This window comes from Trachypithecus francoisi, unplaced genomic scaffold (genome assembly GCF_009764315.1).
Source record: "Trachypithecus francoisi isolate TF-2019V2 unplaced genomic scaffold, Tfra_2.0 Lachesis_group15, whole genome shotgun sequence".
Taxonomy (NCBI): domain Eukaryota; kingdom Metazoa; phylum Chordata; class Mammalia; order Primates; family Cercopithecidae; genus Trachypithecus; species Trachypithecus francoisi.
In genome coordinates this window covers 87,537,993-87,552,386 of record NW_022681460.1, presented here as the reverse complement: position 1 = coordinate 87,552,386, position 14,394 = coordinate 87,537,993, and the positions used below count along the sequence as shown (strand labels likewise).

General features: G+C 38.9%; 1 protein-coding gene and 1 long non-coding RNA gene across 5 annotated transcripts in view; one reads left to right on the top strand and one right to left on the bottom strand.

The window, feature by feature from the left end:
- The window catches only part of LOC117097550, a 38,229-nt gene extending 30,091 nt beyond the window's left edge, over positions 1 to 8,138 (bottom strand). Inside the window, exon 1 of the long non-coding RNA XR_004442988.1 lies at positions 7,381 to 8,138. This is a non-coding gene — a long non-coding RNA (uncharacterized LOC117097550). The remainder of the gene's footprint in view (positions 1 to 7,380) is intronic.
- Positions 1 to 14,394, top strand: part of LAMA2 (laminin subunit alpha 2) — a 622,674-nt gene that overhangs the window by 592,358 nt on the left and 15,922 nt on the right. For all 4 annotated transcript variants that reach the window (XM_033235504.1, XM_033235503.1, XM_033235507.1 and 1 more), the window contains 2 exons: positions 5,216 to 5,392; positions 5,629 to 5,797. In XM_033235504.1, the coding sequence (XP_033091395.1) occupies positions 5,216 to 5,392; positions 5,629 to 5,797 (346 nt within the window). The remainder of the gene's footprint in view (positions 1 to 5,215; positions 5,393 to 5,628; positions 5,798 to 14,394) is intronic.

Here is a 14,394-nt window from a genome sequence, read left to right as displayed (position 1 = left end):
TTCTGTGTGTGTGTACCTACTGTGCATTGCAAAAGGATACAGTAGCTTAATTCCCTCTTCTTTACTTTTCATACTTCGGGAACCTCATTTGCCTCAGCCGTTAGGAGTTCCACCCTTAACATTTCTATTTGTGCAGTTATCTCTACCTTTGGAAAAACCAAATACGTTTTCTGAAGCTATAAATAAGAACAATCTCTCTCTCTGCCCCTCCTCAAAGAAGGCACGCACACAGCGAAACACACAAAACAGCTCAACTGGAACCAGCAGGCTTTGGCGGCTGCTGTCTCGTTCAGGTTCCAAAGCGGTTATGGCAGCTGCTTAGCTATCACAGATACGGAGTGTGGCAGCAGCTGCAGGACCTACTGAGCCTGTTAAGTGCACATCTTGTCCCTGTCCCCCTTCCCAAGGTTTGCAGGGTCCCAGCAGAGTGGCTTCCTGAGGGAACAGAATCAAGGGAGGGGAGGAAAATGACTGCCGCCCTGAGACTGGTCACCTTTCTACAAATCTACCAGAGAGCTTGCCCCCAGCCCTGGGCCTGGGAATTGGCTTCACTCATGCACAAACAGATGATTTTCTTTAGAATGCTGCGATACTTTATACTTACTTTATTAGGAAAGTCATCTGTATTTTTCATCAAAATACTGTATGACAACTCAGAGAGATACTTAGTTTAGAAGAACAATTAGAGAAAAAGGAAACAGAAACCCAGAGACTTCAGGGGCTCCAGACCTCCAAGCCAGCAATCCATTTATCAGACTGAAGACATAGAAAAGAAGTGGAAATCCAATTTGGTGAGGCGTCAAAACACAGAGGATACTTTTAAATGTAACGAGTATGAATATGCAGCAGTAGTTCGGTCAAGCTGATACTATTCTGCAGTGAAAGACCTACATTTACTAATTACCCTCTTGTGGAAAACATTTAGATAAGTAATAAAGATTTCTTACCTTCTAAGTAAATAGCAAAGCTTTCCTCAGATTTTATTATTATTATTATTATTATTATTATTATTATTTAGAGGATTAGGCTTTAGGATGAATTGATACTAAGCATTCATGCAGAATGGCTACTGAGATGTTTAGAAACCATGATTGAGACAAATGAGGGATCAATATTTGGGCAAACTAAGAACTTTTACTAATCTAATAGCCAGATATTGCAGTCATGGTCTCTGAGGAGAAATGCAAACTGAATGCTCTCATTTGAATCTTAGAATGCTTTAGAATCCTGGTTTTACATGTCTTCCAGATTAGATGTTAGACACTTTGACAAACTTTAATCCTTTTCATTGTGGAAAGGACTTTTTAAAAGATTTAAACTTTAGTCAGGTGCGGTGGCTCACGCCTGTAATCCCAGCATTTTGGGAGGCCGAGGCAGGTGGGTCATGAGGTCAGGAGTTTGAGACCAGCCTGGCCAACATGGTGAAAAGCCGTCTCTACTAAACATGCAAAAAAATTAGCCAGACGTAGTGGTGAGTGCCTGTAATCACAGCTACTCTGGACACTGAGGCAGGAGAATTGCTTAAACCCAGGGGACAGAGGTTACAGTGAGTTGAGATCGCACCACTGCACTCCAGTCTGGGCAACAGAGCCAGACTCCATCTAGGACTCTATCTCGGAAAAAACAAAACAAAACAAAATAACAACAAAAACACACACACACACAAACATTTAAATGTTAAAGAATTTCAATAAATAACTGCAGATTTGAGAAATTAGTTGACCAAAATCACTCAAAATGTGTTATTTTGTTGAGAAAGAATTCTGGAATACCCAAATGCATTACACTGTTGTACCAAGGTGTCCTTTTAACAGGTGCTTCTTCAAGAAGGGCATTTTATTATGCCAACTTCACAGCTGTTGACCATCAATCCAACCTTTATTTGATTAAGTTCAGTATATGGTACATCACTGGAAACTGGTCATTTAGTTAATTGGCCATATATACAAACAGTTTTGCCATTCATTGTTAATTACAGGATAATATATTAGATATATTAGTGTGTAGTCACTGAACTCTGTGCCAAAACAAGAACACATTTGCTACCATAATGGCTCATTTGGCACTCTAAGGTTAAAATGCCATCTACTCTATAAGCAAGTGCCACATTAAACTGATTAACCAGAGATCGCGAGTGACCATGAGAACTTCACCCAGAAACATTTTTTAATGCTTTATATGCCTATTCTATGGCATGATTTGTGTAACATACTAGACAAAGATGATTTGTTTTAATTGTTCTAAATGTATGTGAGATCTGTAATAACATCCTTTCATCACAGATGAGAAAATAATAACTAACTTGCTCAAAATCATATACTACAAATAACAGGGTCAGATATTAAATGAGATATATTTGACTTAAATATCTCCATCTATGCACAGCCAATAGATTATTCTTACATTTTTGTGTGACTATAAAGGTTTATATTACTTAATGTTGATTATGATATATGATTATTAATTTGGAGATATTTGCTTTATCCCAACACTTTTCAGACTATGCATGTCAATCATCATTTCTTTTCCTAAAATCCTGGACAAAATGATAGCTTTAATACCACCTCACAAAATAATTGAATTTTTACCAAATTGGGGGCCAAGCTTCTCAAGAAGTTCTTTCTCCCTTGCCTTCTGCCTCTGTCTACTCCACCTCCCTCATTCTCTTTCCCTTCCACCCCTTTGTCTGGAAAAATCTCCCTTCAGTCACTTTGGTATCTAATTTCTTGGCACTCCAGTGACCTCTGCCTCTTATATCTGCTTTGGCCTCTGATCCTTCTCCTGGCGTCTGCCTTGGTAGCCAGCCGTTCTTACTGGACAAAAACATTAAACCCTAAGAGTGTGAAGTAGTTACTTAAGCAAACAGGACAAGCAAATGAGCTGAGTTTTTCTTCTGGGAAAGCTTTCTTCACACAGGTACAGAAATAGGCTAAAGGTCAAAAAGTAGGGTGAGATATTTTAGGAGTCATTTGGGGTTTCCAGAATGAGATAGAGATTTTAACACTGAAACCTAAATATTTTCTTTCTTAACATCCAAAGTATGTTCAAACAGAAAAAAGATTAGATCTTATTTATTATGTAAATTACAAATGCTAGGACACTTATTTCTCTTAATATCTTCTTCCAAGTATCCAATCCAATTGATATGCTTTTTTAAAAAATCTTAAACCCATATTCCAAACAAATAAGAAATAGGGTATAAGTAATAAGGTAATTATGAAACTCTAAGAATCGGCCATTGAAACTGTAAAAAAATAAATAAATAAAGCTGACCTATTACAATCCTAAAGTAATACAAACTTTAATGTACCTTTTTGCACATAGTAGGCCTCAGTAAAAAGCTGTTAAATAAATACTTTTAAAAATGGAAAACACACCAGAATCATAATGGACTTATTGACAATGTCCTTCTCAATGAAAACAAAATAAATGATCTAGATTTGATGCTCCTAACAGGTAAAATATGAGCAGGATTTAGCTATAGTTTTCTAGCAATGCCCTTATTAAGTAATACAGCTTCAGGGGAATCCCTTAATTAATATTTTCCACTGTTTGAAGTAGGCATTTTTATCTCCATCTTATAAATGAATGAAATGGACCTGAGCATGATTAAATAACTTGCCCAAGGTCACACAGCTAGTAAGCTTCCACACTAGTATTAAATTCCAGTATGTTCCTCCTGAAAGCCCACACTCATTCTCCGTCACCACCCTGTGAACTGGTTTAAAAAAAAAAAAAAGGGGGTCACTATGATGGTCCTTGTGGCAGAACCACACTACAAAGAGAGGCTACACCATAAAGAGGAAGGCCTCTAGCTTTTTAAAATTCTAATCAAGAACAGAGATTTACTCTCCTTGGACAATCTTTAATAGAGGTTTATATCCCTCATTAAAACCCTTAGGATCCCTGTGATATCATGTTGCTAAGAGGCTGCTTTCAGCTAAAGGGGAAAAAGGGTGTGGGGGAGGGGCTTCTCAATGAGTCACACATACCCGGAAGTGAGTGGTTTTCTGAAATTCTCATCTCAGAAAACCACCGACACTCTTAGCAAGGAAGCTGAAGCTCCTGGGTTTTGCCAACACATTTTTCCATAGTTTGGTAAAGAAAGAAACCTCAAAAGTATGTCATTTCCTCCTATTTTCTCTTTGAAACTAAATTTTACCGGTGCCTTCTTCACCCCCTTAACAGTGACATTTTGAGCCACAGCAAAATCCATTTTTTGTCCCTTTCTCTTACTTTTGAATTCTCTTGCTTGTAAAGTGCCAATTCAGAGCATCTTTACCCTGGCTTATTGTTTTTTCCAGTTCTACATGTGGTTTTTCATCATAAAATCAAGTAAGAGGGCACTTTAGGACTGAGGTTTCCACCCAAGTACTTTGGTTTTCTCTCCACATATAAAGTAAGCTTTCAGCAATCCATTCATGATCCTCAGGCTAGTGACTAATGCTTATGACTAATAGCACCGTGATGACTGTTAAGACCGAAACTCAAAACTTGCTTCCGGAACAAAAGAGAAAATGCCTTTGGTCATTTTCATCAGAACTCTTTGTCTCCTTCTGATTCTTGGCCCAGGGTTCCAAGGATTGTTGTAAATAAGTAGCATGAGGTTCTCAATTAGCAGTGTGTGAGTTATCTCTCATAAGCAAATTAGGGAAATTAATGAAACAGCCACTAAGGAAAATCATTGCAAGGAACAATTAGCAGGGTGTTCTTGCCTGCCTCTTCTATTCAAAAGCCATCAGCTACATTCTTTATAAAGTGTGCTTTAAGTGTTTGCTGTTGATTCCTGCAATCTAAGCTCTCAGGAGGATGGTTTGTTCCCTAGCAAGAAGATAATAGCCAGCACAACCCAAGAAAGACCCACGCTATGCTAAACCCGCCGATCCTTATGCAATTAGACATTACTGCACAGTACAGAAGCCTCAGTTGTCACAACCTCATGTGTTGGACTGCACAGTGCTGTTGTCAACTCCACCAGAGGCTAATGTTGCAGTGCACCATGACCTGGTTCCAGTAAACTTTCAGGAAGAGTGAACGAGGGTGTCACAGGACGAGATCCTGAGAACAGCGTTTGCTTAGTGTAGAATTCCTGACCATCCAATTTTGGCGCCTTTAAAAGCTATGGTTGAGAGGGGTGAAGGGTGGCAGGAAAGAATTTGATTTCCAACTGTATTGAATGAGATGTGATTTATACTTATTTTTAATATTTTATCAGCATCTTTACAGTTCAAGTCGATGAAAACAGACGATATATGCAAAACCTGACAGTTGAACAGCCTCTTGAAGTTAAAAAGCTTTTCGTTGGGGGTGCTCCGCCTGAATTTCAACCTTCCCCACTCAGAAATATTCCTCCTTTTGAAGGCTGTGTGTGGAATCTTGTTATTAACTCTGTGTAAGTGGATTTCCTCATTACTGCTACTAATTCTTATTTTTATTTTTCGGTATCAGGGTCCCAATGCATCTACATTGTCTACAGCTATGCAGGGGAGGAGGGAAACAATGAGGATCTTCCATTTAGACAGAGAAAAGCACACTGATGGACTTAAAATGGCATGCAGGGATCGGGCTTAATTTTAAGGAAGCAAAAAAATGAAAATAAAAATGTCTTATTTTATTACATCCTATTAGCCCCATGGACTTTGCAAGGCCTGTATCCTTCAAAAACGCTGACATTGGTCGCTGTGTCCATCAGAAACTCCGTGAAGATGAAGATGGAGCAGCTCCAGCTGAAATAGTTATCCAGCCTGAGCCAGTTCCCACCCCAGCCTTTCCTACACCCACCCCAGTTCTGACACATGTAAGTGTTTATATTATCCCCATTGCTTTCTAATTTTTACCTAGTATTCTGAGTCATTTCAGAAGGAAGATTATTCAGGATATCTAGTACACTCTGCTATTAGAATTGAAGGAAATATAACCTATCAAAACCTATTCTTACATCTTTGTTGAATGACTTACCTATACTTCCTCCTTTAATTTTGTTTACAAAACAGTACATTTTCAGTTGAAATGTTGGAAAACACAGAAATATCCAGAATCGAGAATAAAAGCCACCTATAATACCATGACAGAGGCAACCATTTGGTTTTTAGGCCCTTTTATCTGCATAGTAGATGTCCTACCTCCATACAATTTGGTGTCCTGTTTTTAGAAACTGTTAATACACCACTAAAACTGTTTCTAGGCCGGGCAGGGTGACTCACGCCTGTAATCCTAGCACTTTGGGAGGCCAAGGCGGGCAAATTGCCTGAGCTCAGGAGTTAGAGACCAGCGTGGGCAACAACGGTGAAACCCCGTCTCTACTAAAATACAAAAAAAAAATAGCCTAGTGTGGTGGTGTGTGCCTGTATTCCCAGCTACTCAGGAGGCTGAGGCAGGAGAATCGCTTAAACCCGGGAGGCAGAGGTTGCAGTGAGCTGAGACCGCGCCACTGCACTCCAGCCTGGGCTAATAGAGTGAGACTTCTTCTCCAAAAAATAAAAATAAATAAATAAATAAAAACTGTTACTAAACATCATATAAATGTGTATGTCTAACATGATTTTAAGTATTAAGTATATATACACACAGACACACCACTATTTATAGCATTGGAGGTCTTATAGCCTTGATTAGAGCATGGGCTCAAGTCAGACTGCTGGTGTTCAAATCCCAGCACTGTAACCGACCATCTCTGTGAATTTGAGAAAGCTACCTAGCCAAGCTATTTCTCAGTTTCGCATCCAAGTACTAACCAGGCCCAACCCTGCTTAACTTTCCAGATAAGAAAAGATCAGATGCTTTCATGGTGGTTTGGCCGCAGACTATTTCTGTATCCTCATCTGTCAAATGAGGATATTAACAGCACAGACATCAAAGATTTTTATCAGAGTTTTAAAAGATAATGTTTGTTAAATGACTCACATATACTGAACGTTTAATAAATGGCGTAAGTACTATATAGTAATGATAAGAATTAGTACTTTCACCAGCCCAGGGCTAAACAATTTTCATTCAATATATATGTAATTCTCATAACAGCTCTGTAAAACACAGTCTTTCTATTTTTAGTTGAGTTAATAAGAATTAGCTATCTTAAGTAACCAACCCACTCACATCACTAGTAAAAGGCAGAGTAAGAATTTGATTCTAGCGAGTCAGACTCCAAAGTCTGACTCCTTATCTCTGGAACACTCTGCCTTTCCAGTTTCTTCTACTTTTAATAGACCATGGTAGGCTATTGAGAGTGTTTCCAGTTTTTCACTATTAGAAACTATACTCTGATGAGCTCCTCTATGCATCAAACTTTTTCATTATTTCCAATTATTCTTAAAACAAATAAGTAGTTAGGAAATTACAAGACCAAAAGATGAATATGTCTAAGGTTTTCAATACACATACCTGAATTGCTTCTTCCACAGGCTATGCCAATTTACATTCTTACCGCCAAGACAACAAAGATGGTCACGGTCACTACACTCTTGACAGCTCATGGGCTGCGGTTGTATTCCATACCAGTAATGGGTGGGACATGTTGTCTTGAGTGCAGATCTGGAAAACTCTTGAATATCTCATTCTCTTCCTTAGTGTCCACGATGGAATTGGTTAAGCAATGTGCTCCTTGCACTAGAAATATTTATTCAATGAGAGGCCAAATAACCATCATTCAAGGAAACTCGTTATTCACTCCAAGCATCCTTTCATCCTTTGTAAAATATGGATATTTCACCTACCTTGCCTACCACATAGAGTTATTATGAAAAATCAAATGGGATAATGTATGTGGAAGTTCTTTGAAAACTGGAAAAAGCATACCCACATAGAAAATCTGAGGAATCCCTGCATTTAGTGAATAACTACTATGTGTCCAGTACTCTGCCAGGCATTTCCTATCTGTTATTTCATTTGATCTCCACACTATTAATCGTCTTATTTACATTTATTTTTATTGCTGGAAGTACTATATTTTACAAAGGAAAATACCTAAGATCATACAGCTAGCAAGTGGAAAACCATCAGTCATGTGGGGATTAGTTCCAGGTGCTGATTTCATCCTAAGGCACTCCTGAGATCTGCCACATGGATTCCAGAATGTTTCCTCAGCTCTTTTATAATTCAGCCACAGGCTAGATCTTTGCTTAGCAAAGGTAAGGTTAACGATCCTCCTCTTCACCCTTATATACCTGAAAATCATGTGTTTCTCAGACTCAAGAATGCATTTTCAATTGAAGAATTAGAAAACATCATGAGTTGAATGAACTTTTTTGACCTTGGATTTTTATAAAAATGTTTCTAGGAGAAAACAGAGCCTAATTTCTAAACAACTAACTTAAAAGTATAAAGTAAAATTGGCAAGAGCCCTAACGATCATCTGGTCCAATCACCATCTTAATGCATGAATTCCTTTGATATGATACTTACAGCCTTTGCTTGAACACTTCATTGACAAGATTTTCCAGTGTTATGACAAGGCAGGCTCGAGTTGTTAGAAAGCCATTGGTTATATTGGGGTAAAACTGAGTTCCTAAAACTTCTATGTAATGATTGTGTTTCTATAGGCAAACACACTTTATTATGTATTCTCTAGCATCCCTTCAAGAATTTGAAAATAGCTAAGTCTTCTCCTTCCCTAGGCTAACCACTTCCCTAGTTCAGGTATTCTTTGTATTACCTCATTTCTAATTGTTATCCCCTCCATGATCAGCATTCTTAAATTTGAAATATTCCCTTCATAATATGGCACCTACTACTCAAAAGGAAGTCACCAGCTCAGGGGACAGTGGGACCCCTCCCTCCCTTAATTGTTACCATATTTCTACTAATGCACCTAAGAATGTTTTAACATTTTTAATAGATATAATGCTACTAATTCCTAATCGGGTACCTTATTCAATCAAGCAGAACCTCATGGACCTTCTTATCTATCACTAGAACATCCTCCAGGCAGGTCTCTCAACCTGTGCTGGTTTGGATTTTTAGGGATAGCCCTGCCGGCCTCCATGGATCACCTTACTTTTCTAAGTACTTACACAAACTTCATTTTATAGGGCCTCTCAAGCACATTTTTCTGTGGTATTTAGAGATCACACTTTTTCCCTTTTCCTCAAAATAAGATACTTGCCCATCTGGGAATGGAGATTTTTACTCATTTAAGGTTCTTTTTTTTTTTTTTTTTTTATAACCTTCTGTTCTAATTTCGATTTCCATTTCCTCTCAGCAGTGTATGTTTTAACTTTTCCGAAAACAGAGCATTCCACTTAGTAGATGAGACAGAAGCAAAAAGTTGAGTAGCACACCAAATTGGTTGGTTTAGAAAGAATCACCGAACATTAGAGCTAGAAGACACCCTAAAGATTCCAACTCTTAACCTGCACATGAGGAAAGAAAGCCCTCAAACTTACAGCATGGCCCAGGGTTACCAACATGAGCGATAGTTGGAACTAAAACCCAGATATCTAAATTCCAACTGCTATTTCCCCTTCTTTTTTTTTTTTTTTGGAGACAGAGTTTCACTCTTGTTGCCCAGGCTGGAGTGTAATGTCACAATCTCGGCTCACTGCAACCTCTGCCTCCCGGGTTCAAGCAATTCTCCTGCCTCAGTCTCCCAAGTAGCTAGGATTACGGGCATGCACCACCACGCCTGGCTAATTTTGTATTTTTAGTTGAGATGGGATTTCTCCATGTTGGTCAGGCTGGTCTCGAACTTGCGACCTCAGGTGATCCTCTTGCCTTGGCCTCCCAAAGTGCTGGGATTACAGGCACAAGACACGGCGCCCAGCCTATTTCCCCTTCTTTTGCACATTGTAATTATTTCCGACTGTGTGGTGAGAATTAGATTTTTTAGAACTTTCCATCTCTATTAATTGTATCATATTTTAGAGTCCAGCTCATGGAGCCACACATATCTTCTGTTTTAATTTGAGTCCTTTCTTATGTTCTTTTTTTGTGTGTAGGGGGAAAAGGGTGTCTTCTTTTTGTATTTTTAGTAGAGACGGGGTTTCACCATGTTAGCCAGGATGGTCTCGATCTCCTGACCTCGTGATCCGCCCATCTCGGCCTCCCAAAGTGCTGGGATTACAGGCTTGAGCCACCGCGCCCGGCCAGGGTGTCTTCTTTTTAAAGGTCATTAAAAGTTAAAAGTTTTACAGTTTATTTTATAACAAATATTTATTAAGCATCTACTAAGTGCAAAGTTGAATACAATATTATCATTGCTGGTCAGGGAAAAAGAGAGAGAGCTGCTTTTTCTGCCATAGCCCTCCCACTTTTATTCCATGATTTCTGGCAGGTTACTTGTCCTTTCTAAAAGTAAAATAATTAATGGACAAATAAGGATAGTAATATCTTCCTTCTAGGATTACTATTATGAGGGAATAAATTATACATTTTATGCAAAGCACCCAGCACCATGCCTGGCTCAAAGTAACATTCCATCTCTCTATTTATTCTTGTGTTAGTTTAACTTCTGTGTTTCTTTAACTTAATTATTCTAGTTAGTTTAACTTTTCACATTTTTAGGGTGGGTGACAGGTGCTGGAAAAAAAAAGGATGTGGTGAGTATTCAATTTTTAAGCAATTCCAAACCCTTTAATTGGTTTGATATGTAATGATATATGCATTGTAATGACGTGGTTATTAAATAAGTCCTCCATAATTTTCAATTCTCACCATTTTCCTTTTTTGTATCAGACTTTACATTCTTTTTTTTTTTTTTTTCTTGCTCTGTCGCCCAGGCTGGTGTGCAGTGGCACAATCATGGCTCACTGCAGCCTCAACCTCCCAGGCTCAGGCAATCCTTAAGCCTCAGCTACCTGAGTAGCTGGGCCTACAGGTGCATTCCACCGTGCCCCGCTAATTTTTGTATTTTTAATAGAGACGGGATTTCACCATGTTGGCCAGGCTGGTCTCGAACTCTTGGGAGTGATCCACCTGCCTCAGTCTGCCAAAGTGTTGAGATTACAGGCATGAGCCACCATGCCTGGCCCAGAATTTAGATTTTTAAGAGTTATTTAAGAACTAAGACTTAAAAGTTAACCCCTGAAGTGAGAACTGCCTATTTATGAGCTCCATATTTGTGCTAGCAGAGTTGACAGAAAAGATCTCCTATTCTCAGTGCCCTTCTTTTTCTTCTTTACACCCATCACACCCAACCCTGCCAGCAATTTACAGCATGAGGACAACATTCACTATACTACAGGGCAATGTAAGAGTGTCTTGAGAAAGCTCTGCCCTGTGAAATGGATTATGTCAATCTTATGATTAATTCATGTTGAACATGCTAGATTAAAGAGCATTTCATGCATATTATCTCATTTCATAGTATGGTAGCTTGTCTTCTCTTTATACTTCTCTCTTATTCTTTAGCCCATTCAGAGCTAGAGAAAACATTTCTTCGTGTTCTATTTGTGGATATTTTTCATGGAGGATGGCAGGAGGTAGAGGTAGATAAGAGGCTGAACTTCAAGTATTACAGAAATTTGTTGACATGTGGAAACGTGACAAGTTCTCTGCAAGTATGTGCACTGTTTAGACCAAGTCTTTTTAACAAGGATAGCTTGTGTGGATTTGTAGATAATGAGCTGGCTACATTCTTTTACTTGAATTTTATTGAAGAGTTCAGCTGTAAACCTCACAGTTTAAAATGTGAAAACTAAGAAAAACAATACAAGTAGCCATGGAGAGTTCCTGTACTGATGAGGTCTCTTTGGGATTTGAGGAAAAGAAGTGAACAGAGAAGGAAAGAATAGAGGAAAGGAAAGTGATTTCCCTAGGAGCTTTAGTGCTACACCTTTAAGAGCTAAGTACCGTCAAGGCCAAAGGGTAAACTGATTGGATACTGATATATATTTAAAGAGAAAACATACATTTTCCACATATCAAGGAATCCCTGTTTAGACATTAATGTATAAATATTACTGTAAATGCCCAAGACCCACCGAAAGAGCTTAAGTGCAGTGTTAACAATAATTCAGTTTCTCAATAAACATCTTGAGTAGGGCTTTTATATTTTAGAAGACTAAAGTCAGTGCTATAAAAAATATCTTCCACTTATTCATCCATAAAGAAAATCATGACAAATAAGCATCAGATGTGATTTTAGCCCACATTTATTAGGGGAATTATTGACTCATGAAAGAAGAAAATTATGCAATTTCTATGATGATTCATTGTTTGGTGCTTTCAAGAACAAAGATGCCAGTTTTGATAAATGCAACATAAATCTCTGCTCAGGGCCTAGGAAATTCAAGAGATGCTTATCAACGAATTATACGCACTCCTGAATCTAAGAACTCATTTCCAAATGTCAGCCACCAATCTGCAGATAGAAACGACCATTGCTTTATTCTGACCTGAAGTTAAACAAGTGACAGTGTGAGGGTGAAAACGTTTTGGCCCCATTACTAATTTGGTGCACTATCTACTTCCCTAAACAAGGCTTTTGGAAGCATGGCTTCCTCCATAATTATTCCCAACCACGTCACTGCTGTAATCAACAGGTGCACCACCACGCTAGACTCCCCAGCCAAGTCCTGTCTGCCTACAACTTGTAACCTGCCAAGCAAAGGCAAATGAAAAACAAGCATATCTGTCCTCCTTTCATACCCCATTTTCACCATTATCTATTTCTAGTACTTTAAAAAGTCCCCACAAGGTGGCAGAATTGTAACACGTTGAGATTGATGAGCCTCTACTGAGACCCTGAATTTTTTTAAATTATTATTCTTGTTTTAACACATTTGAGAGATTAGTGTGTCCAAAACACAGGTAAAGCATCATGTCTGTAGAGATGAGGATGCCTTCAAGTATACACTAGCTTAGAAAAGGATGATTCATCTTGCAATGACCATTCTTTAAAAGTTCCTTAAAATTACCTCATTAGATCTTTTCTCTTACCCTTTGTCTTAGCTTAGATTTTAATGGCAAGCAGAGTTGAAAACATCCTTAATGACAAGATCATTTTATTTCTGAGCAAAGCACGGGGCAGTGTCTGTTCCATCTCACTTGTTCCCCCTTTAAAATGCTAGAAGGGAAAAGGAAGCTTGAGCTGCTGAATGAGCAGCTCCACCCACTGTAGAACATGAGGCAGAAGGAAGAGAAGAGGAAGCAACACCGGGCAAACCAATAAACTGGTGCTGCCCTGATTCCGTCATGTTTTTTTCTTTTGGAGACAGGTTCTTGCTTTATTGTCCAGGCTGGAGTGCAGTGATGCAATCGTAATTCACTCTAACCTTGAACTCCTGGACTCAAGCGATTCTCCTGCCTTAGCCTCCCAAGTAGCTGGGCTTTCAGCATGCAACAACATGCCCAGCTAATGTTTTTTTTTAATTTTTTTTTTTTTGTTGTTGTTGTTGTTCTTTTGGAGAGACAGAGCAGGGCAGGGGTCCTCACTTTGTTGCCCAGGCTGGTCTCAAACTAGTAGCCTCAAGTGGTCTTCCTGCCTCGGCTTTCCAAATGCTGGGATTCCAAACATGAGCCTCCACGCCCAGCAGACTTGGTTTCAGTTTACCCAAGGAAAGTGATGCAAGGAAGAAGACATCCTTTAACCAAGCAAGGGGGAGATCTAGATTTGTACAAAACACTGTCAAATTAGAGGGTGGGGAATTTTTGTCCCATTTAAATCCTGAGGTACATACGTATAAAAACCCTCCCACACCAGCACTTCTCAGTCCTTTTCCAACTGCCAGTGTAATAAAGGAAGGTGATAGAAGTTTTATTAAAACAACATCCATCCTGTTGCAAATCAATGATAGTAAACATCACCTTGGATGTCCTTAAAAACAAAGGGCTATACACCATAATGGCTTTAAACTTTGAGGTTACATGTTAGAGTGTCAGTTTGGTACAACTATTCCGTAACATTGGCTCATCTGAGAACACCGTTTTATTAAGCACTGCTTCTGCCTGCTTCTCCAGGGCTGCCCGTTGCAGAAATGGAGGATCTAATCCAGGAGGTGCTGTTCTTCCTAAATTTCAAGCGGGTGTGCCCTGCAGTGACTCTTAAAAGAACTTTGACAAAGTCCTTGGCCTTTTCTGGTCAAAGGTTTTTTCTAAAATGACTTGACCAGTGCCTTGTCCATCTAGAAAATCTGATAGTATATGACGCAACAACAACAAAACAAAAACAAACAAAAAAACCGCTGCTTAGCTCGGGACCAGTTTTGGATACACCTGTCCAGTCTACCAGCAATCAAAAAGTCCCCCACAACATACAGCTGCTACCAGGAGTGTACAACTGCCACCTTGAAATTTGTTTTAATTTTAATAGAGAAGTTATATTAACATTTACATATAGGAATCAGACAAGTGACTGTAACCGCAATAATATGGACATAACCCACTGGTGGTTCTCTTTTAAGCTACATGTAATTGTTTCCTAATTCCTCAGCATCCATTCACGATTTTAATCCCTCAATT